Below are 26,862 nucleotides of genomic sequence, written 5' to 3' on the forward strand. Positions count from 1 at the left end.
GCTGACAGGAGGTAAACACACAGACCACTAGAACAGAATGGAGAATCTGGAAATAAACCCAATGTGTATGACCAACTGATTTTCACCCAGGGTGCCCAGACCACTCCATGGGGAGAGAGCAGATGTTCAACAATGGCTAGAAGGACTGAACGTCCACCTGCAAAAGAATGAAGTGGGACCCCGACCTCACTCCGTGCAAGAATGTTACCTCAAAAATGGATCAACCACTGAAATGTGAGAGGACAACCTTAATATGAAAAGGAAACACAGGGGCAAATCTTGCCAGGCTTGGATCTGGCAGAGAATTCTTAGACTTGACGCCAAAAGCATGACTAACAAAAGAATAAATAGATAAATTAACCTTCTTTTTATTTAATGTTTACTCTCACCTAGAGAGAACTAGGTGAGTGGGGGAGGGGCAGACAGAGAAGGGGACAGAGGATCCGAAGCAGGCTCTGCACTGTCAGAGACGGACAGTGGGGCTCAAACTCACAAACTGTGAGATCATGACCTGAACCGAAGTCGGAAGCTTAACCCACAGAGCCACCCAGGCGCCCCTCATCTTCATTCTTCCTTATGTTTCAAACCCTCCATTTGCAATCACTGTCCTTTTGCTTGAAGTGAAGGCTTTATGATTCCTGTAGTATTTGTGGATAATACACGGTCTCTGTCTGAAAAGGTCTCTATTCTACCCTTAATTTTACAGAATTCTAGAGTAGTGGTTATACTCTCAGCCTCCACCTCAAAGTGTCATTCACTCTTCATGGCTTCTGCTGTAGCTTTTGGGAAGAAAGCCGCCAAGCTGTCCCTCCTGACTGTGATCTGGTGTCTTACCAGTATCTCTAGAGCGACTGCCTCTGCTCCAGTCTTCTTTCTGGAACTTATTTCTAGAACTCCTGCTTCCATGCTCTTCAGAACTTCTCCCACCTCGCTCTGTGCCCCCTCAGCCTAGCTTACATATTCTCCCTGTTTCTTTCTGTTCTATGTTCTTGAAATCTGCTTCCTGTATTTCTTCTACTTTATTCATATTTTCTTTTATTAGGTTCAAACTACTGCCTAAAACATCCACAGAGTTTTAATTTTGGTTTTGTATTTTTCAGTTCTAGTTCTAGTTTATTCTTTTAAAATATGTTAAGTCACGTTTGGGGCACCTGGGTGGCTCTGTCGGTTAGAAGTCTGACTTCAGCTCAGGTCATGATCTCATGGTTTGCGAGTTTGAGACCCGTGTCGGGCGCTGTGCTGACAGCTGAGAGCCTGTAGCCTGCTTAGGAATCTATGTCTCCTTCTCTCTCTGCCCCTCCCCTGCTTGTGCTTGGTCTCTCTCTCTCTCTCAGATAAATAAACATTAAAAAATATGTTGTCACTTTTAGTGGTTTCCAGTTTCTTTCTTGAACAGATTTTCTAACTTTTATTTTTCTAAACACACTGAGCTCAGCTGTTCTAACACCTGTGCCTGGTGAGTCCACTGCCTAAACACCACGGGTAAGATTCTGCTGTCCTTCCTTCTGATTCCAGGCATTGTGCCTTGTTTCTTTGTGACTCTGACTACCCCTGCGATGCTGCCCCCAACCCCATCCTTAAAAACACCACTTCTGGGGAATCTTCAAGATTTAGGATTAAGGAGTCTTTTCCAGAGAGGTTTCCATCTGCTCTTATCAGGCACTCCGGCACACGGGCCGTCTGGGGTCACTTTAAAGCAACCTCACAGCACCGGGGTTTCTCGGACAGCTCTTGTGAAGCTGGGCACCAGGCCCCCAAGGGAGCCTGTCGACAGCGGGTTTCCTGTGCCTCTTCCGAGCCGTGCTCTGGCTCAGAGACCAAGCGGTGCTCTCCATTCTCCCCCCTGTGTGGGTCAGCTTTCGGTTCAGCCTCACCCCGAGGCCTCAGCTCGGTACAGAGGAGTTTCCTATCAGGTCCCTCAACTTTGGCCATTTTAAATCTCGACCTCTTCTGAGTGTCTGAAAACTCATGAGACATCAAGGTTCGGGTTTGTGATTCTGATCAGCGAACATCTCAGGGACACAGCTGCAGGGCCGTCTTCTCCCGGCCCCATTCCCTCGGGTGTGGCCTGGAGTCGCCTCACCCCCCCCTCAGCACGCAGAGGCTTTCCCACAGTGGTTTTCCAACACTAGCATTTTAAGTGACCTTGAGCAGAAGTCTCGGATAACTAGTTTTGCTGTAATGAGAAGCCGGAAATCTTATAGTTACTGCTTCAGAATAAATTCCTGGGAAGATGAATTACTACACACACTGGAAAGTGAGTTACCGTATGCTTCTGTCACCTTTGTGCGATAGCACCTACTTCCTAGGACCTCAGTCAGACCATGGTATTAGCTGTCACAATCGCGACCAGTTGGATGGACATGCGCTGACCTCGTGCTGCTGTAACGGGCAGTCCCACGGTCAGGAGCAAGGACAGAGTCGCAGCGCACAAGTCCCAGGAATGTCTCAAGCTGCGACTGCCGACACACCCTCCATGGCGGATAAAGCACCTTTGTAACGCACTGCGATCTCCCCCCTCTGTCACCTCCCTTTAACTTCCTTTATGCTGATGTTTGCCACACAGAAGTTAAAACCAGGTACTCAAAACATTATCCTTTCTCTTGGGGTTCCTGGCCTTGTTATCACACACAAGAGTCCGTTATTAATTTGACCACGATCACAACCCAGAGACATCGCAGGTTCACCACCGGAGCACGGCAGCAAGGCAAGTGTCTGAACGAAGCCAGTTGAAACTTTTGGTTTCCTACCGCACCTAAAAACTGTGTTTACGTGGTAGTCTCCTAAGTGTGTGATAGCATGAGGTCTAGAAAAACAAGGCACATGCTGTAAGTTAAAAATAAATAAATAAGGCATCGTGGCTAAGAAATTCTGACGTCATCTGAGTCGGCAGCAGGCTGTCATCTCTCTTCCAGTGGAAGGTTCTCCTGGAGGTGGCTCGCTGTTGACGGACCAGGGTGGCGGCTGCTGGAGGCTGGGTGGTTCTCGCAAGTTCTCAGAAGGAGACAGTGAAGTTTGCTGCGCTGATGGACTCTTTCCCGAAAGGTCTCTGTCGTGTGTGATGCTGTCCGACAGCATTTTACCCCTAGGAGAACTTCCTTCATGCCTGGAGTCCAGCCTCTTGGACTCACGGCTGCTTCGTCAGCTCTTTCACGTGACGTTCTCAACCCTCTGTGGTCACTTGAACCGTCTGCACGCACCTCCACCTGGAGCGGCTTCCGGCTCCAGAAACCCTTTGCTGGCTTGCCCAGAAGGAGCTGAGCCTCGTCGGGTGCAGCGGGAGACGGAAGCAGTTCAGCCCCACCGTCAAGCCCCACTTGGGGTCCTGCATGTCCACGAACTTCACTGGGTAAATGAGGTCCTATCTGTGAAGCCCGGTGAAGTGTGATAGGTCTGAATGAGTGCCATTTCCACTGGGACTACCGTGGCCCTGTGTCACCAGAGGCACGTGTCGTCCAGAGGCAGAGTTTTGCAGCAACACTGCTCACAGGGATCTACATTACAATGCTGAACACTTCATTTTTTCCTGCCCCGAAGGAGTAGGGTGTAGAGGTCCGTAAGTACATAATACTGCTCATGATTAATTAGATGGGGGGAAAGGCCAATGTCACAAGCAGGAACACGTAAGTTCTCACCGGCCCATGATCCAAGAATAGCACAAATCGGCTTCCTGCTTCTATGTCCTGGGGCCAGAGCCGCCAAGAGAACTCGGCGCCTGCCCCCACGGCGCTCAGATAGGGACCCAGACAGGCCCCCAGAGGCTTGGGCTGCGCAGAATTCTCTGCATCCTAATCCCAGCCAGGCCGCTCATTAGCTGTGTTACTGCAGATCCGTTTCTTCAATGCCCAGGCCTTACACCCTCAGTATTGAACAGGAGGATTTGGTTAGAGAAATTCTCGGGTTCCTCTCACTTGATCAGTTGGCTTTCAGGAGGCTGAGTTTTCTCCTACGAATTACACTATGGAAGCTAACTTAGTTAGAGAGGTTACAAACTCACACACACATATATGGCACCAAACCACAACAAGGAAGGTAATCTCCGGTTTTCTAGTACCTGAAATAGACCTCTATTGTCTGTAGAAAATATTCACTCATTTCTAACATTTCTGAGCTATTCTTGTAAGACAAACAACGATGCACACACCTATGTATTTGTACGTGCGTATTTAGCTATATCTGCGGTTAGGCAGACTGTGGTGCCTCCAGACGGGGGTATACTGTTCAGAAATAAACACGCAGGTCACCTGGGGCTCAGTCGGTTGAGCGTCCTGTCCTGACTCTTAATTTTGGCTCAGGTCATAATCTCAGGGTTCGTGGGATCAAACCCCATGTCAGGCTGTGCATGGACAGCACAGAGCCTGCTTGGGATGCTCTCTGCCCCTCCCCCACACATATTCTCTTTCAAAATAAGCAAACGTTAAAAAAGAAAAGAATAAAACAGGCATACTATTGATAAGTGCAGCCGGCTGGCTGGAACTCAAGGGCATCATCAGCCTCAAAAGTGTACACACTGTACGATTTTGTTCATATCATCTGATGCATGTGAGAGATGGAGAACGAGTGCCTGGTTGCTGGGGGGGATGGGGAGGGCTGCCAAGGGGGAGGGCTGGTGCCTGACTACGAAGGAGCAGCACCAGGGACGTCTCGGGGTAAAGGAGCACTTCCAGGTGGGTGTCCTGACTCCAGGGCTGATCACATGAACTCACACAATGGATAGTATCTCTCCCTCTCTCTCTCTCTCACACACACACGCTGTACCAGTGGCAAGTGTGTTTTCTTATTCTACTGGAGTCACATCCGTTGGGGGAACATGGGTGAAGGATGTGTATCTGTACTACTTCCTGTGAATTTATGATTATTTGAAAATAAAAAGTTTTAGGGGTACCTGGGTGGCTCGGTCGGTTGAGCGTCCGACTTCAGCTTAGGTCATGATCTCACGGTTTGTGGGTTCGAGCCCCACCTCGGGCTCTGTGCTGACGGCTACCTCAGAGCCTGGAGCCTGTTTCAGATTCTGTGTCTCCCTCTCTCCCTCTGACCCTCCCCTGCTCAACGCTGTGTCTCTCTCTCAGAAATAAATAAAAAAACATTTAAAAAAAACCAAAATAAAAATTTTTTAAAAAGGCATTAGAAAAAAATCAGCACCTGGTAAGACCCTTGTCTTACAACAGAAACTTGTTCCTGAAAGAAGAGTGGAAGTCTAGCAACTCCCATAAGAAGAACTGCAAATGGCTAGTGAACATCCGACACGCACCAAGAGCCATGGGGTTCTTGTTCAGCTGGTATCATGTGGGAAGAATAAAGCCAGCATGTGGAGAGCAAGGAGAGAGTGTGGCCGGGCCCGGGAGCCCGTGCTGCACTGCAGGGGGAGGGCATGCAGGGGGAGGCACACCCAGTGGGGCGTGCAGGGGGGGTTAGGCTGCAGTTCTCACTCAGGAAAGCCCAGCTCACCACTGTTTGAGCAGAACTCTGCTGGGCCCCCTGCAGCACAGGAGGGGCTGGCGCTCTCCTGGGGGTAGAGGGTGGGTCTTTAGACCACTGTGCCCTGCCCACCTCTGCCCAGATCTGCACACTGGCACTCCTGCTCTTGAGGCCTGAAGGAAGTGAAGGGTGACTAGCCTTCCCAGAAAGCCTGACACGTGTGGCCTGACACGTGTCTCCAGGCACAGATGCCGTGGCCACAGACGCCGTGAGTGCAGGGTTCACTTCCGTGAGCTCCAGGGACTGCGTCCAGACACAGGCGGCCCAGGGGCTGCTCACAAAGAAGAGAAATGGACTCACCAGCAGTGTCCTCGATTTAAAATATAACATACGGGGCGCCAGGTGGCTCAGTCGGTTAAGCATCTGACTCTTAATTTCAGCTCAGGTCATGATCTCACGGTTTGTGAGTCTAAGCCCTGGGTCAGGCTCTGTGCTGACAGTGCCGAGTCTGCTTGAGATTCTCTCTCTCTCCCTCTCTCTCCAAATAAAAAAACATGAAAAAAATTAAATAAAATATGAAGTAAGATACCAGGCTCAATATGAACCACAGGGCTGATGCTGAGGGAATCCTTAAGCTGGGTGGGCAGTGAGGCCAGAAGACCTCCAAATTCCTCTCCAGTTCTGAGACATCCAGACCTGACCACTTCTCATCCCCTCCACCAAGATCATCCTGATCTGAGCCACCACCCTGTCACTTAGATTACTGTAAAAGCCTCTAAACAAGTCCTCTCTGTTTCTATTATGGAAATGGCTGCCAGAGCGATCCTGTTAAAATGTAAATCAAATCACACCACACTTGCACCAAAGCCCAGGTCCTTCCAAGTAGCCCCTCACAAGGTCCCTTACCCTACCTGCTCACTTGGCTCTGGAACACAAAGCTTGAGCCTGCCCCAGGGCCTCTGCACCACTTACTCTCCTAGCTAGCACACCCCTTCCCCTGACAACCCACCTCCTTCAGGGCTTTCTCAAACGCCAGGAAAGCTACAGGAGTCAGGGCACCAAGCCCAGAGACAGAGGCTTCAACAACATGGCCCAGCGTGCCTCTGCCACGCTCTGTGCCACTTCCACTGTGGGTTTGCACTGACCATCCAGGTTCTCAGCACCAGACAGCAGCCGGAGGGAAGGAGATGCTGGGGCAGGCGTGTCCGGTCGTTGTTGGACCAAGACTCAGAACTGCGTCCCGGGGCTACGTTCCACCAGAGAGAGTACTATGCAGCCTGGCTCTGTGGATGTGTCTTCAACTCGCTTCCCACGAGAGAAGGGAACACAACAGTGGGAAGAATCAGGAATACATTAACTGCCCCCCCTCCTGTTTATCCACCTGACCCCCCTATTCTGCTTATCTACCTGGCCCCTCTGCTCACTCTATTTATCCTCTACCCCCCACATTCTCTATCTCAGGTCCCCCCCCCATTCTCTATCTCAGGTCCCTCCACGTTCTCCATCCCAGGTCCCCCCCCCCCCCACATTCTCCATCCCAGGTCCCACTTGTTTTCCTCTAACACACATGGGTAGCACACATGACTGTCTCCTCTTCTCAGGAAGTCAGCCACATGTGTCATGTGCATCCTACGGTTTCTCCGCAGGCACCTGCTCAATGAATGCGTCCGTACAGCTAGGAAAACCACATGAGACGGAAGCTCAGCCACGCACCTGATGGAGTTATTACATCACATGCTCTTCTGATGGTTTCCTCGCTCTAAACCGGAGAGTTAAGTAACTTACAGACCCAGCTCTCCCTTGCTGGCCTCCACTCAAAGCACTACCACCAGCCCCACCCCATCATCCTTGAGGCAGAGATGTCCCAGAGGGCACCTGGTGCAGACAGCTGTGTCTCTGTCAGTAACAGCAGGGCACTGAGGGCCGTGTGCAGCGGCCTCCCCTGCAGGTGTGACTTACGGGGACGTCGGACTGCTCCTCTGCACCCTCCTCCTGCTGCCGTCTGGGGCAAACATCCAGCAAAGGCACCCTGTGCAAGGTCACCGGAAGGGCCTGCACACAGGCCCTACCTGCCGTCCGTGGACTGGCTGTCCCGCCACTTCTGACACGAGACGGGAGGAGGCAGTGCCTCCTGTCTGGGGTTTCCTGCCACGCAAAACCCAAGGTCGCAGCAGTAGCGGACACCCAGGAGCACTCCGCATCTGCCACCAACAGCAGGGGACCACGTCCTGAGAGCAGAAAGTTCTATGGAAGACACCATCGTGCAATGCAAGGAACACCACGCGCCATGGGCACTGCACTTGCGCACCTGCCGGGGGCCCTCTTGCCTCCCTCTGGTCTGGAACCTCCTGTAACAGCTTTTTTAGAAAATCATGACCGAAGGGCATCTTGAGAGCAGACAGAAAATGGTGAAAGGACTCCAGCAGACATCCGGCAGCCTGGCTAGAGTGCAGGCAGCAAAGACACGGCAGCCCAGCCACGGGGCTTTTGGACACAGCACGCCAAGTGCTGTGTCCTCCCCAGATGGCCCGCAGACGTGACCTGTTGTTCACTGGGCACGCTGCTGTCTCGGGTCTTACTGCTGACCGACCAGCTACCAGGGAACCGCCAGACTGCAGAGTATGCATCCCCCCAGGAGGAAGCGCTGGGGGCAAAAGGCTGTGCCCATCACCGGCGGTCCCCTGGGCTTGGGCGCACTCGAACCTACCGAAAGTTACCATGACTACAAAGCACCTCATCCTCCTTTTGGCCTGGCTCTCGAAGGCTTCAAAGGCTAACTGAGAAAGCTCGGGAGGGGTAACCTGGGGAGTCCAGCCTTTTTGAAAGGGGGTGGGTCCATTCTTTTTTTAAAATGATGTAAGGAGCACATGGCTTCAAGAACGCCAAGGAGGATGTGGGGCACTGCTTTCTCCTAGGGCCTCGCCCAAGAGGCATTCCAAGCCCGAGAGCTTATAAACTGAGTCTCTACATCCCTTCCACAGTTCGCATCCACACAGCAAGGGGCGGGAGGAACAGGTGGCGAGGCAATGCCAACCTAGACCATGCCGATGCGGTCAGTCTGACTCCCCAGGAGCCACAGAATTTGAGCACCACACGTGTGGGTTTTATGTCAGGTGCTCGGCTGCTGGTTCCAGTGATTCTTTCGATGGTTAGTAGAAAAAATAAAATTATAAACTATATGCTAGTATATGGTATAAAATTACCCGAAGCCACAGGGTCATTTCCCTCCTAAAACGTCACTTTCAGTGGACCTTCAGGAGCAGCACCCACGCGCACGCATGTGACAAAAAGCTGTCCTGTGCATCTACAGTTCAGCCTGCCTCTCTGAGCTACCCCTGGTGATGTCAGAAGACTTACTTCCTTTACACATGACAGGGGAAAAAGAAACCTCAGTGCTAAGCAGAATCCTTTCATTTCCAGGAATCCAGAAAGTCCGGTAGCCAGCAGAAACGTGCTCCCCTGTGGGAGCCTTCAATCCAGTCTTCCAAAGCAGGAGACGGAAGACACTCCCAATGCCATGCAGGGCCCTGTCCCTCTGAAACAAGGACAGGAAGGGCGTGTCGAGCATTCACAGTCAACGTGAACCGTGAACCGTCCTGTGCGCGTGTGGCACATCCACCCGTGGGGCCTCCCCACCATCTGCACAGATGCTGGGCTCACAATGGGAGGCCACATGGAGACTCCCGGGACCGTCCAGTCCTCTGAGAGAAAGAGGGTACCCCAAGTCGTGCCAGGAGCCGATCGGCCACCATCTCGAGCGCACCGCGGAAGGCAGCGGCCGGCTCCATTAAGTCAGGCAGCTGGGGACCTGGTGGGGTCCCTGGCTGCTCACACAGCACGGGTACGGGGCAGGGGGAGGCAGTGATGAGGACGAGATGGACTACATAAGGAGCAAAGCGTCGTGCAGGAGAAGACGGCACTGGCTCTGTGACTTGTGGGGTCCTGCCTGCTCAAGACTGCCCCTTGTCAGGGCTGGGATGGGGTGGACAGACTGGCGCCTGCACGGACCCCCCCCACCCCAGCCGGGTCTCATCCCTGCTCCCACGGTGGCTATGCTGGCGAGACCCTGTTCTGCAGCCACAGCCTGGTAACCTCAGGGGAAGCTAAGAGCCCGAGCAGGAGAGAGGGCAATGCCAAGGAAGGCACCGAGATGCTCCCCGGCGCCTCACAGTCCAGCATGTCTGCTGAATGCCCCCCCCACCCAAGGCCCATCTTTACAAATCTCCTCCATCAACACCTCCCCTCACCCCTGCCGGCCAGGCTAGAATTGCAGACTTCCTCCCTTAGGCCTAATGAAGCCTATATCTTCCTCAGTTTTATTTCTTGGCACACTTAATTGCAATTATTTGTTCGTGTATGTGTCTGTATCATCAGCGTTCAGAACAGATAGAGGACTCGACCTCAGCACAGTGCCCAGAAGGCTGAGGGGCTGATGGAGGATGAGCCTGCCACGTGGCCTAGCAAGGACCACGATGTGCAAACTCACGGGTACTGTCAGGGCGGAACTTACACACAGGAGACAATGTGTGCACCTTTGCTGTACTGTTCTAACGAACGAGACCCTAAATTCAAAGATGCAATGGAAAGGAAATAAATTGTGAATTCATTATCCATATTCTGTATTACAAACACATTAATTAGTGCATAATTTGCAAAATCACTTAAAAATCCAAAATTCTCTTTAGTTAGAGAAAGCTCATAGGTATAGATGATATTTATATTTGTTACACCTATGAGGAAAACCTATCGGTTTGCCTTGCCACGTCTTACTTACATGCGTTTTGAAAGATAAGAGCTACTATAGCGCCGTTATGCACTTTGTTTTTGAGCTGCAGAGGTTATGAGGTTCCGTGTCTGACTGGCAGTCGATCTCAGGGACCACAAAGAAGGGCCAGGTGGTTTCCTCTTTGGAGCGGGAAGAGACCCGGGCTGCATGCCCACCCTGCTCTCCCCCAAGGAGGAAGGGCTCTCACATGGCAGTCACCAGACTTGGCCTTTCTCCTTCCTCCTCTGTGTCTGCCTCTGCCTGGACTGGAGGGCAGAGGGGACAGGAACAGTCTAACACCTGGGGGACAGTAGTTCTCAAAGTAAAGAAAAGACAACAAAAGAAAAGAAAAGAAGAGAAAAAAAAGAAAAGAAGAGAAAAAAAAGAAGAGAAGAGAAGAGAAAAGAACGCCAAGTTGATGAAGTGTCACCCTGGAAAGGCTGTGACACTAAGAAAGGTCCCCAGAGGAGAGGGGGACAAGGTGGGAGCGCAGATGGTGGGGGACGGGCTGGCCATGCGCACGGAGCAGCTTTTGCTCCTCATGGTAGGCCCTGACTGCACGCATTGGCAATAATGACCATGAAGGCCTACTGTCCGCTCATTTCAGGAAGATGCTCTGATTACTTTGTTGTTTTTTAATTTTAGAGGTGGGGGGAGAAAATCCCAAGTTCGGTGTGGAGCCCAATGCAGTGCTCGACCCCATGACGATGGGATCATGACCAGAGGTGAAATCAAGGCTCGGACGCTCACCCAACTAAACTAGCTGGGCACCCCACTAATTTTTATAAAAAAACACAAAGAAAAGTACAAAGTATAAGAATAACCAATATGGGGGCACCGGGCAGGTCAGTTGGTTAAGCAGCAGATTCTTGATTTCAGCTCAGGTCATGATCTCATGGTTTATGGGTTCGAGCCCCATGTTGGGCTTTGTGTTCACAGTTTGGGGCCTGCTTTGGATCCTCTGTCTCCCTCTCTCTGCCCCTTCTCCAATGTTCACTCATGCTCGCTCTCTCTCTCTTTCAAATAAGTGTTAAAATTTTTTGAAAAACAACCAAGCAAACAAACACCTGGGGCGCCTGAGTGGCTCAGTTGGTTGAGAAACTGGTTTTGGCTCAGGTCACGACCTCATGGTTCATGAGTGTGAGCCCTGAATGGAGCTCCGTGCCATTAGCACACAGCCTGCCTTGGATCTTCTCTCTGTCCCCCCACCCCTGCTCATGCCCTGTCTCCCTCTCAGAAATAAACAAACAAACAAAGAGAAGAAAAACCACACGTACCTACTACCTGGTAAACCAAACCCAGGGACTGCTGCCCCCGGTCAGGCGGCCGTGGAGCAGACACAAGCGCTCTGAAGAGCACACCTCTCAGGCACCATGTCTCCAGGGAGCCTGGCTGCTGGGAAGATGAGGCAGAGACAGAGAGCAGCACCCACCCTGCCCCAGCTTTCCCTGACCCCACGCCGAGGTGAGGGCCAGATCATGGGGCCTCGGTCGGTCTCATGACAGCTGTATCCCCAGCCTCTCACACGGTGTCCAGTACACAGAAGGTGCCCCCTAAGTGATGAATGAATGAACAGAGTGAGAGATGAGCAGCCTGGCTTCTGAGGCCCAAGTTCCTCGCAGCAGTGACCATGAAGACCGGCCGGGTGAGCCACGCGCTCTGAGGCTCGCCTCCGTGTCCTTCCCAGCAGCCCAAGGCCTTGACTTCCTCAGCTGGGAGGCCCCTCTAGCTCAACATCATTGCCCCCATGGAACAAGGCAGACAGGAGTCTGGCCAAACCAGCCCCCCCACACCACCCTTCCGGACGGAAGGCTTACCAAACATGAGCTGTAAGTAATCAGCTGTGGATGCCTACGGCTGCCTCTCTGGCAAACTCTCAACTGACAGTAGCGATTTCTGCCTTCTTTATAGGGACAAAGACTTAAACCACAATGTTACACGTAGATATGGTCTTCCCTAGTTGTTCCTGATATTCCTGCCCTTTAGAAGATTAAGGTTTCCTTCTGCGACAACGCCATCTTCCGGTTCTTTAGACTGTTCCACCTTCACTTTTGAAGTTAACTTGAACAAGAATGTCAAGGTGAGAAATGTCCGCTGTAGGACCCACTGATGGGTATTAAGGCGAGTGGGCAAAAGCTCGAGTGGTAACAGGACATCGACATCACTTCACTCCCTGAATATTTGATAGTACTGACGATGTGACAGCAGAGAAACCCAGCAGACACGGCCTTCACTGAGCCATGAAGGCTTGTGTCACCATCAGTGGGCACTCCGTCACTTCTGCAGTTTTCTTGCCAAAAAACACATAATCTCATCCTGACAAGGAGGAAATAGCAGACAAACCCAAGTAGGGGCATTCCACAAAATAACTGATGGGCGCTCTTACCACTGCCAAGGTCAGAGAGACCAAGGGAAGTTGGAGGACCATCACTGGCTGCAGATGAGGGCAATGCGGGGCCCCGAGCCAGGTGCTGGCACACAGCAAAGTCCCCAGTGGGAAAACCATGGAATCAGAATAAGGTCTGTAGTCTCATTCACATTATGGAACCAACACGAGTGTCTGGGTCCTGACAGCTGTGCTATGGCTATGGCTGGACCAGCCATAGGGGCATATGGAACTGAATGGAAAAAAGTACCAGGCAGGCCACATCAGGACCGTTCAAACACATGAGAGAAATACAAAGAACTCGTTAGAAAGAAATTGGCAAAAAAGCACGAATAGGCGTATCCCAGAAAACACACAGAGCCGATAAACATAATCAGAGAAATGTCAATTATACCACAAGGAGCTCCTGGTACGAGTTTCAAAGTCGGGTAACATGGTATCAGCAAGGATGAGGGCTAACAGGGACCCCTTGCAGCTGGGAGACACATCATAGGCACCACTGCCTGGGCAAACGGCCTGCTGCATCTGGTCTATTTGGAAGTGCATGCGCCCGCTGCCTGGGCAACCCTCCCCACACCCAAGGAAACCCCTGAACACGTGCGTCTGGAGACACATGCCAGAGACCACAGCAGTTCTGTGTGCGATGGCGAAGCACGGAAAGAAACTCCGACGCACACCCGTGAGAGAACGGCCGGGTCCTGTTCAGTCCCACAGTGGACAGATGGCTGCAGGGAAAATGAAGGACCACGGCCACGCCAGCAACATGAGTGAATTCCCAAATCGCAAGTTACAGAAGAATGTATTTGGTGTGAAACCACTTATACAGAGTTTGAAAACAGACACAACTGTTTACAAGTACATACTGTTTACAAGAAAGGGAGGGACTGGTGGTTCAAAATCCAGGGTCCCAGATCACGGGGGAGGGGGGAGGCGGCAAGGGCACGAGAGTCACCGGTGCTTCTGGCCCCCGCGTGTGGGCAGGCAGGCGGACGCAGCTACTCCCGCTACAGGGGCGACCTAGAGCTCCGTCTATGGTGAAAAAGCCAAAATCTAAACATACATGTCTTAATCTGAACGCCAAAGACACCAGGCATATTTTGAAACTTTCGGACATTAAAACAGAAGGCAACAACCCAAAGAAAGCAAGTGGACAGTTCAGATTAGCTCCCAACCAGTTGATCTGGAAGGAACCAGTCATGACCCGCCAGCCAAGAGCTGCACAGGACAAGCCAGAAAGCAGTTTGAAGGAGATGCTAATTTACCACCACCACCACCGAAACATCTTAAGCTCCATGAGTTACAGCGAACTTCAGGATTTTAAGATTCCTTTGTACTTCTTGAAGACAACACTTACTTAGCCAGACTGAATCAATTTTGCCCCTGCTGAACCACTTAGATAACTTCATTTGCCTCCAGGGTGTGTTTTTGATTGGTGGTGTTGAATATTAGGATTTACAGCAACTTGCAGCCTGCCTGTACTTTGACAGTTTTTAGGGAACTCCTCCTGAGGGTCAAACCCAGCTAGGTGCCACACGATCGTGCAGCCTGGGAGAGGTGCACTCACCAACTGGAACTCGCTCCTGCGGCTGAAAGCCTCCCTGATGCCAGAGTCCCTCCAGAGAGCGCGCAGAGCAGGGACGTACAGCTGGAAGGTGGCAGGCTCCACGGGCAGCCCCGCCTTGTTCTCAAAGGCCAGGAGGAGCATTCCGTGCTTCTCATTTTCCGAAAACTGCCACGGGATGCCCAGCTTGTCTCGTGCATCAACCAGGACCCTGGAGCCCTAGGAGATAAGAGAGACAGAAAGGGTTAATTATGCTCCCAAGGCCGCATCACGACAGAGAGCCTCAGCAAGGCCATCGACCGTCATCCGCCCTTCATCTGGCAGCAAACTCACAGGCTGTCAACCAGGGTCTGTCTCCTACTTTATTTGGTCCGGACACCCGTGGTTCAACTTGCCGAAACCTGGCAGCTTCTCAATGACAGGAGGACACGATGGCCTGAAAGCCTAACATGTGTGGGCGAGACACCAACAGGTGGCCAGTCATTACGAGACAGGACCAAACCACAAGTCGAGTGGCCTGCCCCCCAAAAGAGGGCCAGTGGGCGTGTCCTAGATTTGACACCGCCACTGTTAGTGATGATGAGACGCTGGTTTTCATTACTTGGCTGAGTACTTCACTGTTAAAAATAGAGTGAGATTCCTGGCCACCTTTCTACCTCACAGCCAGGTAAGAAAGGGGATGGAGAAGCGGCCTCAACTCAAGTAGGCATCCAGCCTGGGGAACATAGCCCCACTGGGCAGTATGGAGGTCCAGTTTGTCATTCTTATGCTAGCACTTCCCTATTAGCCACACCGTATCGAAGCAAGTCTCTGGGTTCTTCTGAGGGGGCCCACGGAGCGCTCTGCACTGTGAATCTTGCGGTGGGCAAAGACCAGCAGGGGGCCTGTCTGGAAAAGCCTTCACGGACTCAGAGTGGTCTGGTGGGACCCAGAATGACAGGGGGCAGTAACATGTCCCCCCACACAGAGAACACCAGGACCTCACTGCCACTGGGCACTTGCTTTTAAAAAAACAACAACAACAAAACAAAACAAAACAGCTTTAGTGGATAGAAGTCACATAACATACAATTCCCCCAGTTAATCCGTATAGCTCAGTGGTTCTCAGTTGGCAGTTACCCTAAGAAGTTTCACTTCCAACATGGGTCAGAGTGGACTCATCGATTGTGCCTTCCTTGTATCCCTGTTACAGCATGTTTGGTGCCTACAACTTTCATTTCTGCCTTGAACCACTGAGCAGAATGGTAACGGGGACCATAAAGAGTAGCTGCAGTTTGCCCCCCAGGCCTAGAGCAGGACTGTCTGGTGAGAGATGTTTCTATAAGTTCCATCCTTGGGGCTCATACTCATCTGCCATCCATAACCAGGCCCATTTCTACTGATCCACAAACACATGTTCAATGCTTATAGGCACTGTGGGTAAACAAAAGGTTTATGAAGCAGAGTCCGATCTGCACAAACTCAGAATCTAGCTAGGGAAACACACCTATGAATTAAAACAATTAATACCCACTCACCATAAAAATGCTCAGAAAACTAGGAATAGATAACTTCCTCAACTTCAAGAAGACTCACAAAAACCAACAGCTAATGTCATAATTAACAGTGAAAGACAGAATCCTTTCCTCTAAAATTGGGAACAAGATAAGGCTGCCCACTTTCAGTGGTGGCAATCAATACAGAACTGGTAGTTCTAGCCAATAATGGTAAGATAAAGACATATGAGGTATAAAGATCAGCGAGAGGAAAAAAATAAAACTAAGTCTATTTGCAGATGAAATGAAATGATGGTCTATGTGAAAAATTCCAAGGACTCTACCAAAAAAACACTTCCCCATGAATTCACTCAGCAAGGTCGCTCAGTGTAAAATTAACCCACAGAAGTTGGCTGTCTTTCTACTTATTAGTAATAAACATGTGGAAATTATAATTTAAAATGCAAAATTAACAATCGCTAAGAAAGCAGAAGTCATATAAAACATGTATGGGACTTGTATGTTGAAAACAACAAAATGTTGTTGAAAGAAACCAAAGTAAACCTAGTAAATGGAGGGGAATACCATATTCATGGATTGGAAATTTCAAAATAGTAAATATTAATTCTCTCTAAATTGATATACAAGTCTAACACAATTTCTATAAATCTCAGCAAGATCTTTTATGGGTATGAATTTGGATATGATGAGTGCTCTGTATGTGTGTGTGTGTGTGTGTGTGTGTGTGTGTGTGTGTATCTACCCTAAAATTTTTGGAAAGGTACTAGATTAGCTGCAACAATTTAGAAAAAGAAAAACTAAGTGAAAAGAGTCATCCTACTCAATTTCAACCCTTACTATATAGCTGTGGTAATCAAGACTGTGTGGTATTGATGAAGGAACAGGAACAGAAACATAAATCAACTGAACATCAGCAACAACCCAGAGATGGTCCCATATAAGTATGGCCCATTGATTTTTATAAACATTCAATTACAGAGGGGAAGAACAGTCTTTTCAACAAATGATGCTGGAGCAATGAGACATCCACAGGCAACGGAAAAAAGAACCCTGACCTTCACCCTCACATTTTATACAGAATAAACTCAAAACATAAAACTAGAGCATAGGAGAAAATCTTCAGGATCTACAGCTTGGTGGATAGTTCTTAGATGACAAAATGCATAATTTGTAAAAGAAAACATCAAGAAACTGGACTTCATCAAAATCAAAATTGTGCTCTGCAAAAAACTCTCTTAAGAGGCTGAAAAGACGCTGTGTGGACCAGGAGGCAAAGGACTCCTATCTAGAATTTATAAAGAACACTCAAAGCTCAACAGTTGGAAAAACAATCCAGTTAGCAAGTGGGCAGAAGGCATGGTGACATGTTTCGCCAGAAAGCACATGCAGACAGCAAACAAGCAGGTGAGAGACAAGATGCTCGCAATCACCAGCCATCAGGGCAAAGTGAGTTAAGACAAAAGATACCACAACACACTATGAAAACAGCTGAAACAAACAAACAATAAAACCAGTGACAACACCAAAAGGTAGTGAGGGCACAGAGGTATTTAATCTCTCACACGTTGTTGGTGGGGATGTCAGATGGCATAACCCCCCACTCTGGAAAACTTTTCTGGTTTCTTAAAAAATTAAACCTGGGGCGCCTGGGTGGCTCAGTTGGTTAAGCGTCTGACTTCGGCTCAGGTCATGATCTCACAGTTCTTGAGTTCGAGCCCCATGTTGGGCTCTGTGCTGACAGTTCAGAGCCTGAAGCCTGTTTCAGATTCTGTGTCTGCCTCTCTGACCCTCCTCTGCTCATGCTCTATCTCCCTCTTGCTCAAGAATAAACATTGAAAAAAAATTAAACCTTTATCATAAAATCCAGCAATCTCACTCCTGGGCACTGAAATCAGAGAAATGAGAATTTACATCTGCACAGAAACTTGTGCAAGAATGTTCATAGCAGCTTTATTCATAACAGCCTAGAGCTGGAAACAGCACCAAAGTCCTTCAATAGACAAATGGTCACACGCTGTGGGGCCCCCATACCAGGAAACAGGACATGGCAGTAAAAGGGAATGAACACTTGATTCCGGCAACAACCTGGACAGTGCTCAAAAAAATTACACTGAGTAAAAAAAAGCCAATCTCAGAAGATCACACACTATGTGATTCCGTTTATAGGCTATTCTTGAAGTGACAAAATTATAAAGATAGAACACAAATTTGTGGCTGCCAGGGATTGGGAACGGCAGAGGAAGCAGGAGCGAGGTGGGAGGTGGGGGAAGTGGGGGTGGACAGTTCCAGGATAGCTGGAGGATCTAAACACACACACACACACACACACACACACACACAACCACTATCTACTTCCTGGTCATGATAGCACTGCAGTTCTAGACAATGTAACCACTAGGGAAAACTGTGATACCTCTCCTCTGCTATCTTTGCAAATGCCTGGGAATCTACAATTATTTAAAAATAAAAATTTTTTAATTTTATTATTTTAGGTTTATTATTTATTTTTGGGAGAGCGAGCATGCAAGACTGACTGGGGGGAGGGGCACAGAGAGAGGGAGAGAGAGAATCCCAAGCAGGCTTTGTGCTGTCAGCATGGAGTCTGACTTGGAGGCCTCAAACTCACAGACTGTGAGATCATAACCTGAGCCGAAATCCAATCAGACACTTAACCAACTGAGCCACCCAGCACCCTCAAAACGTTTTTTAAAAAGTTAACTAGCAGCATGACAGTAAAACTTCCAATTTTGCGGTGTGGAAAGGGAAGCTTCACCTGGCAGAAGAGACATTAGTAGGAAAAGTGAGATGGATGGGTCTCAAATGATGGTCCTGAGGTGCAGGTAAATTTCAACCTGGCAGCAGTGGATTAGAACCCACCCAGAGGAAAAACAGGACTTGAACAAGTCCTAGCTCTCCCTCCTCTGGGTTTCAACCACCCCATTCCTGCCTCTGGTCCTTTGCATCTCCCCACTTCCCAACAACTTCACACCAAACTCCCACCTGGCCAAAAGGACAGCACCGAAAAGCTTTAAGAACTCAAGAAAACAAAAGATGTTTCACATTCTCCACATTATGCATGACCAAAAATATCTGAGTACAGAGGAGGCAGAAGAGATCTCTCTGGTGAGGTTCTGGGTGCGGGGCCACAGCTCACTTGTAGAAACCAGACAAAGACTCCTCATGGTCCTGGCACAACAGGCCCCTCTCGGGATTTGAGCGCCCCCCCCCCCGCCCCGCCCCAGGTCAGGTGACCAACCCACCCACCACTCCTGACAGTCCAGCCTACGCAAGTTCAACTCAGGAAATGCGGTCAGACACACAGTGCCCTTCTTATGTCAGAAAGTCCAGCCTGACATGGAGCACATCCTCACTCACACGGTAAACTGGAACCCGGGGTTTCATTTTTATGCGTCAGAGATGAAGGCAGGGAATCAAAATGGACTTGGAAGCCTGAGTGATCATTTCCAAGACTGCTTCAACACTGCACAAACCAGGCCTTCCCTAATTACTGGGGAGAATGCTATTTGGTTTAATCTCCCTGGGCTATCCAAAAGCAGCCTGTGTTCCCCTGCACACTACCACCCAGGCAAGCTTGGAAACGGTCCAAATGAACTTCACCCAGACATGAAGAAAACGCTCCTATTTCTCTTTAAAAACCCAGGGCAACTGACAAAACTGCTGATGAACGTTGAATTACATCGGTTAGCTCTAGTCCGTTTTCTCTTAGTCTCTTCATATGGAGGATGGTATGAAGAAAAAAGATGTCTCTCTTTTGCCTTTTTAAGCTTATCCTAGTCAACTACTGTCTGCCAACTTTGTTCTGAACACCCAAAACGGAGATCAAGGAGAGGTTTCCACTTTGGGACACCTGCCTAAAACCGGAGTCTACTTTTTCTTCCTTTTTAGAGAGAGCATAAAGTCTTTGGAAATGTCCTATTTTACTGCACTTTTGCAGAACCGATAGTTACACATGTCCCCATCATTGTATAAAGCTCTAAGGTCTTAAAAGATACTAGTATATAGTAAGCATACTACAATTAGCACCTTGCCTCATTCTGTTCCAATCAAAGACCTATTTCCTGGAATACAAAGCCATGAAAGTCCTAAAATCCATTTATACTCAGTAAGAAAAAGAAGAAAAGATAAGGCAGAAGGCAATTTGCTTGTCTCATTAATTGTTCTTTCAGTAACAATCTTACACAACTATTCATTTTTTGATAATCATACATTTTATTCACTTACCTAATACGAACAGTTAAAAGTCTTAAGCAGTTTGGTGACTTCATCTTGATACTATGTAACACTTTAAACTGTTCACAGAGTACATTTTTAGACAACTTCTAAATCCAGCAGTTGAAACTTCTAATCCAAGAACGGATTCCCTGTGCTGGGGATGTAGATTTGGGTTTTTTTTTTTTTTCCAATTTTATTGGATGGAGACCAAAAATGGCATATCCTGTTATCGCATTTCAAAATCAATGTTGTTAGTTTAGCCCCTAATCAAAACAAATCTTTTCAGTCATTCCGCACCAAAATCTTCCCACAACAAATACTACAGCTGAGACAGACCTAAAATGATAGGAGATCAGACTATCTTTTTCTACAGAACGAAACAGTTAGGTTAGGAACGTGGTAAGGTCTGAATGTGCACCCAATCAGATAACAGCGTATCTGCTTGGAAAGCTTTTTTTTTTTAAACCCACTAGGGCCGGGTTGTTTGCCTTTGGCCACCATCCAAATAAAAGAAATGCTGCCAGAAATGTAAACAGGATACATTTCTTTAACTTAATGAGGCCAGCAAGCAAGGGCAGATGGCTCCTTAGTTTCTCTCTGGAACTGAAGTGGAGGAGCGCTTCTAACTTGGAGGTCAGAGCAGACATGAGGGAGGGAAGTGGCGAGCCGATGGGCCCGGTGCTCAGAGCCCTAGTACTTCCAGGACAGACACGACGGACTCCTCCTCGTCTTTGTCCGGCCCCCTGCCCCCACGGTGCCCCCCTCCCACGTGCACTTGTGCCTAGGGGACAGACGCACTAACAGAACAGGCAATTCCTCCCACGTCTCTGCTCCAGGAAAGCCACCCGCAGAGTTCATCCTTCACGCAAAGACTGGCACTAGGGAAATGGGGTTAAACCAAAAAGGTGGTAAGTGTGGTGCCTACCCCAGAACTTTCTATAGGCAGAAGCAGCACAGTCAGGGGCAGGAGAAAGGTCGCGAGTAGAGGATTTACTCTGCAGAAAGCTGGAAACAAGCAAGTGTCTGGAAAGGAGCAGTGCAGTGGGGAGGCAGGTGCAGTCGGGGGGAGGGGGCGGGTGCAGGTGGGGGTGAGCAGTCAGAAGGCCACCCCCAGGGAAGAGGAGAGCCGCTCCCAAACGCAGACAGCACACACAACCAGACCACCATGCAGTTCTCCAGAAGGGAGTCCAGGGGAGGGTCTAGCTCGGGACGGGGGAGATCTTGGGTAAGTTGAAGACAAATTAAATTTAATGGGGGGGTGCCTGGCTGGCTCAGTCAGTTAAGTATCGGCTTCGCTCAGGTCATGATTCCACGGTTCATGGGGGATTCAAGCCCCGCATCAGGCTCTGTGCCTGTTTCAGATTCTGTGTCTCCCTCTCTCTCTGCCCTTTCCCTGCTCTCTCTCTCAAAAATAAATAAACATTTAAAAAAAAGTTAATGGGACGGGAAATCCAAGGTGAAACTTCCAGGAAATGGAACAGTCAGAGGAACTCTGGCTTTAGGATAGTGCAAACTGTCCTCTGGAGCCTTCTCTGGGCACCCAGGGAAGGCGGGTGCTCCTAAGAGCTCAAAAATACATACATAAACAAACAAGGAAGTCAGCATCAGTTCAGAATTCCTCAGATCTCCTCCACTGGAATGTGAAAATCCATGCTGCATCTCAGAGCTCAAGAGCCAGCAGAGCAGGGACTTGTGAGGTCACCTCCCAGAGCCAGGCAGAGAGCAGCTTTTCCTGTTCTCTCTCAAGGGAGAGGCTCTATACCCTGGAACCCGCTTGGACTCGACATTCACTAAATGTTATACAGACAAGCACTGGCACATGGCGGGGGGCGGGGGGGCAAGCCTTCCTGTTCAAGTACAGAAAATAATAAAGAAATCTGAGAATAAATACTAAATAGGATTCCAAGGGGGAAAAAGTCCCATAAACACCACAAACAGGTAACACAGCTTCATGTGCTAATTCAGTGCTTTCAAAATTCAAAATTCAGTGCAGTTCAAAACTCATCGTGAAATGACGTAGCAAGGTTTTAAAAAACTAAATAGAACATAATGCTAAATATCTGAATAACTTATAAATAATAACAGTGAGTGTTTCATAGAAATTCTGTTTTAGTTAAAGGAAAACCTACATATATGCGGGGCACCTGGGTGGCTCAGTCAGTTGAGTGTCTGACTCTGGATTTCAGCTCAGACCATGACCTTGTGGTTGGTTTGTGAGTTCAGGCCCTGCATCGGGCCCTACCGCTGGTGGTGCGGAGCCTGCTTGGGATTCTCTCTCAGAATAAAATTTTAGAAAAGGAGATCTGTACACGTGATGTATACAGATAGACGCACATGTCCACACGCATGCATGCATACACACATGGTTCCAAAGGTCATGTGTACTTGTTACTGTGTACTCAGGGCCACCGGGCCGGACTCCTGCAGGGTGTGCTGGGAGGCCTGGCCCTCTCCTGTGCCTCTACCATCTCAAATCTAATGGAGCTGAACAGAGGCTTGGGACTCCAAACGGGACGGACTGGGTTTGGGAAAGAACAGGTAACAGTGGGAAGCAGCTGAGGGAGGAGGTGCGAGATAGCAGTGACCCACCGTCCTGGGGGGACAGTGCCACCAGGCCGCATTTGAGGAAACACAACCCCAGGCGATTGGCCAGGGTCATCCTGGACAGCAAGGTGAGGTCTGGGGACGCCGCTCAGGACCCTTCTGCCCCCAGACACGGGCCCGGAGAGCAGTCACCACACGCTTCACAAAGACCGCCTGCTGACTCGTCCAGGGGTCGGGTGTGCAGGTCACAGTCCAGGTCCTGAGTAAGTGCCACTGTTTACAGCTTGCGCTGGCATGGGGCCCTGGTGTACTGATCCAACAGCGGCCAGAGGTCACGAAAATGCTATCTTTCCACAAATGCTTTAAATTCAGATTGCGGTGGCCGGTGAGCAGATACAGACACGTGCACAATTCATGCTCTTGCGACAATCCAAAGGCTGTTTCTCATACTAAGTACTTGCCATGTGACTGACATCATGTTATGTGCCTACAACCCATCAGCATCTTTCGGCTTTTGAACGCTGTGAGGGGAACAGTTACTATCCCATTTTACAGATGAGAAAAACTGAAGCTCGATCACACAGCCAGCGAAGTGCGATTCTGTGATTCTGAAGCTGTGTTTTGTATCTATATTCTGTACATCTATGGGCTTATTGGAGAGTGAGGGAACAGGCAGGGAGTGGATGTTCACACAGCTGACGGCAGGACCCAAGACTATACCACATCAACTGACCTTCAGGGACCTGACGTTTCTCGTATTCTCTAGAAGATTAAAAGAAAACAACAGTAATTACCATTTGGAAGTACCGGATACACTTAACGCCTGGCTCCATTAGAGAGAATTTGGGGAGTTGGGATGGTACTTATTCTCTAAGCAGTGAAAACCTTCCACTCACGTGAACCACCTTAGTAGCACAGAATGAGAACATTCGATGGATGCTCTGTCCAACAGAGAGGCCCGTGGCCACCACACAACTGACTGGTAGAAGGGTGGCCAGTTTGAACTGAGGGGTTAGAAATACGTACTAGATTTCAAAGACTCAGTATGAAAAATAAATGTAAGTATCTTTTACTTTTTAATACTGATTACATGTTGAAATGACAACATTTTGATATTTTGGGTTATCAAAATATATTCTCTTTCTTTTACCTCTCTTGAGGTGGTTGACTCAGTACGTATGTGCAGCTCACAGCATACTTCTGTTGGACTCAACCACTATGCAGGAACATTTCTTAAAATGGAATTTGTTTCTTTCTGATCACAAAAATATTTTTTTTAATTTGTGAACATAGAAATGCATTAAGAAGAAAATGAAATCCTCAAGAACATTACTATTTAGAAATGACTGTTCACGTAGAATGTTATCAGGTTCGTTCTTTACATTCTCTCTGTGTGTATAAATATTTTAGAAATCTTCAAAAACATTTCTAGCAATATCTCATAAACATTTCCCCGTGTCAGGAACTATTTCAAAGCTTCAGGATTTGTGACCGCTGCATAGTAACCCAGCAAATGGAATGGGCTAGAACTCACCCCCCACTGCTAACCAACCATCTGAAGGGTCTGCAGAGCATGGCGAGCGTGACGGCAGCACCAGGGACCAGCCGCCCAGGCACATCTGCACACACCTCCCTGGTCTCTGGTGACAGGCTCCTCCAAGTCACTTTATGGAGTTCCAGGTCAAAAAGCATGCACACAACTTTGAGGCTTTCGATAAACATTACTGAACCTCTCTCTCCAGAATGGCTGTACTGATTTATACATTTCTAGCTGATAATTTTTCATTTTCTTAAAATTGCTTTCTTAATTGGTCTGTTTGGTTCTTTCTAAAACAATAATATTTAACTAGTCCCATCTTTAAGTCATGGCCCCAAGGTAATCACAATACTTAGCAACTGAAAATGAAGCAAATTTAGGAAACACACACACACACACACACACACACTCTGCCAACCCAAAGTCAAAAAAAAAAAGAAAATTAATAGACATTTCACTTCTATACATCTAAAATTTTTATAGAAGCATTCTTTTTTCTCTAAGTCCTATTAATGATAAAACATGAATAAACCAAACAAATCAAATGACCAATAAAAATGAGTTAAACATAGATAAAATAATAAAGTATTGTTAATAAACATGCTTGAATTTCTGAAGTCTTTTGCTTCCCATCAGAGAATGAACATCAGTGAGCACTTGCAGTAAATCAGCTCCAATCAAGGCAGAGAGAAATGAAAACCCATTAGCCTGAGTTCTTAGAAGTTTCCCACCAGGAGAGCCTTGAATGTGATGGCAGAATTAACAGCAATTCTCATCTGTGGAGACAGAAGGCCCCGGAAGCAGTGGGGCATTAGGATGAAGTGTCAGAGGAAGACAGATCGCTCTGACGGCACACCAGCTCGCTGACTGCTCTCATTCCTACCTCTGAAACTGTCCAATGGGAAGTTGGAGGTTGGCTACGAAACTAACTGGAGAAAAATTAAAAGAAAGTAAACTTGCCATTGCAGAAAATAATCGGCACCCCAGCTGCACGTGGGCCGGTCAATAATCCACTATCAGCGTGAGGCAGGCTCACACCAGACTGCCGAGACTGCAGCCTTTCAAGTCCAGTCCAGGCATGAACGCAATGGGTGTGACAGACACAGGAGGGCGGCATTAGGCTCCTCAGAAAAAGCTGGTGGGACACCCAGCCTGACTTCCCAGCCCCACAGAGGAGCTACGGGCCGATTCCCTTCATTCTGGACTCAAGCTGCAGCTGACGGAGGGCACCACTGTTCGCACATCCAGCCTCGTGGACCAGACCAAAAGAGTTCCCGTGGCTGAAAACCTGAACTCAGGCTTCATCAGCATGCATAACCGGGCAAAGGGCCAGCCGCCACCATCTTCAGTGTGTATGTCATGAACCTGCGTGTACACTTCAGTCTCACTCACATGCCACCACTTCCGTGACCACAGAAACGGACGACAGGTGCGGTGATCTCCAACACCACGCAGAAGAAGTTAGGGCCACACATGGCTTCCAAGGCCATCAGCCCACAGAAAAGTTATGCAGGTCACGTGTGCGTGTCCCCTCCAGGCCACCTTCAAAAATACATCAGTGCATGTCAGTGTAGGCGCCTGGGTGGCTCAGTCCATTAAGCGATTTTGGCTCAGGTCATGATCCCACAGTTTGGGAGTTCCAGCCCCACAGAGGGCTCTGTGCGGACAGTGGGATTCTCTCTTTCCCTCTCTCTCTGCCCCTACCCTGTTCGTACTCTTTCTCTCTCTAATCAATAAACTCATAAAAAAAAAAGCAAACAACCCCACAAAATAGGCCAGTTCATGGCACTTCCTGCTCAAACCATACAAGAGCGTCCTCATCAGCACAAGAGCCCAGGTCCTTGAAGAGGCCCAGAAAGTGCAACATGACCCAACCCTGTTGTTTCTGACCTTCTTCCTTCTCCTCTCCCCTTGCTGTTGGCTTCAGTACTGTCACATGGCCTTGCTGCTTCTGCCTCTGGGTCTCTGCACTCCTGGATCCTGATGCCTGGAACTCTTGGCCTAGATATCTCTAGACGGCCTTAGATAAGGCCTCAGCTCCCTCAGCTCCTTTGACCCTATATTCAAAGATCAGCTTCTCAGCAAGGCCTTCGCTGGGCCACCTTATCCACAGCTGAAACCTTCTCTGCACGGGAAGCCCACCTCTCCTGTGCCTTCCCTGCTTTCTAGCTCTCTTTAGCACTTAGCATTAGCTGGCTAGTGGACCCTATGGTTTAGTCATTATCTTGTGTATTATCTTTCCCTTCCCACTGGAGCACAAGGCCCCTGAAGCTGGGACCCTTAGTCTGTTCTGTTCACTCCCAGGTTCCCAGGGCCTGGCACACAGTAGGTGGTCTATGTGTTGAGGGAATGAATGCCTCCTCATCTGCTAGACCAGGTGAGCCCTCCTTTCTCGCTCAGAGGCTACAGCGAGGAATACCTCAGTAGCAGGTATTTGTACACTAACACTTAGGTTTGTCTCGTACCCAAAGGGAACAGATAGTACACAAGCCAAATATCATCAATCATTTCAAGTAACTTCTCACTGGAAACCTTACCACATGAGGAATCATTACTGAGATTAATAAACTAATACTGGCTCATATACTACTTGAGAGTAATGTAGTTGTATAATGGGTCTGGAAAGACCTTTAAAAACTATCTCCTTTCTATACATCAAGATAAAAAGCCTGATTACGGGAAAAGTTCAGCCAAAGAGACAGCTTCATTTTAATCGCAAGTAAAGTGCAGTGTGAGAGCGTTTCAATCAAAGAGACGCCCCACATCTGTGTTTCACGTCTTTCCAGAGTATACAAATGCTTTTACAATTAATAAGATACAAATAATTCTTACTTTAGAAGCACAACGAGCAGCTTTCCAGGAGCATACCTGCTCGCAAGCAGCAGACCCACCCCGCAGTCCCTGGCGAGATGGCAGGGACAA

The 26,862-nt window shown here is 48.8% G+C and overlaps 1 protein-coding gene across 1 annotated transcript in view; it reads right to left on the bottom strand.

Moving 5' to 3' along the window:
• Positions 1 to 26,862, bottom strand: part of GNA12 (G protein subunit alpha 12) — a 107,039-nt gene that overhangs the window by 48,467 nt on the left and 31,710 nt on the right. Inside the window, exon 2 of the mRNA XM_039226145.1 lies at positions 14,134 to 14,349. Within this exon, the coding sequence (XP_039082076.1) occupies positions 14,134 to 14,349 (216 nt within the window). The remainder of the gene's footprint in view (positions 1 to 14,133; positions 14,350 to 26,862) is intronic.

The sequence above is a fragment of the Hyaena hyaena genome, unplaced genomic scaffold, assembly GCF_003009895.1.
Source record: "Hyaena hyaena isolate Hyena2069 unplaced genomic scaffold, ASM300989v1 scaffold_20, whole genome shotgun sequence".
Classification (NCBI taxonomy): domain Eukaryota; kingdom Metazoa; phylum Chordata; class Mammalia; order Carnivora; family Hyaenidae; genus Hyaena; species Hyaena hyaena.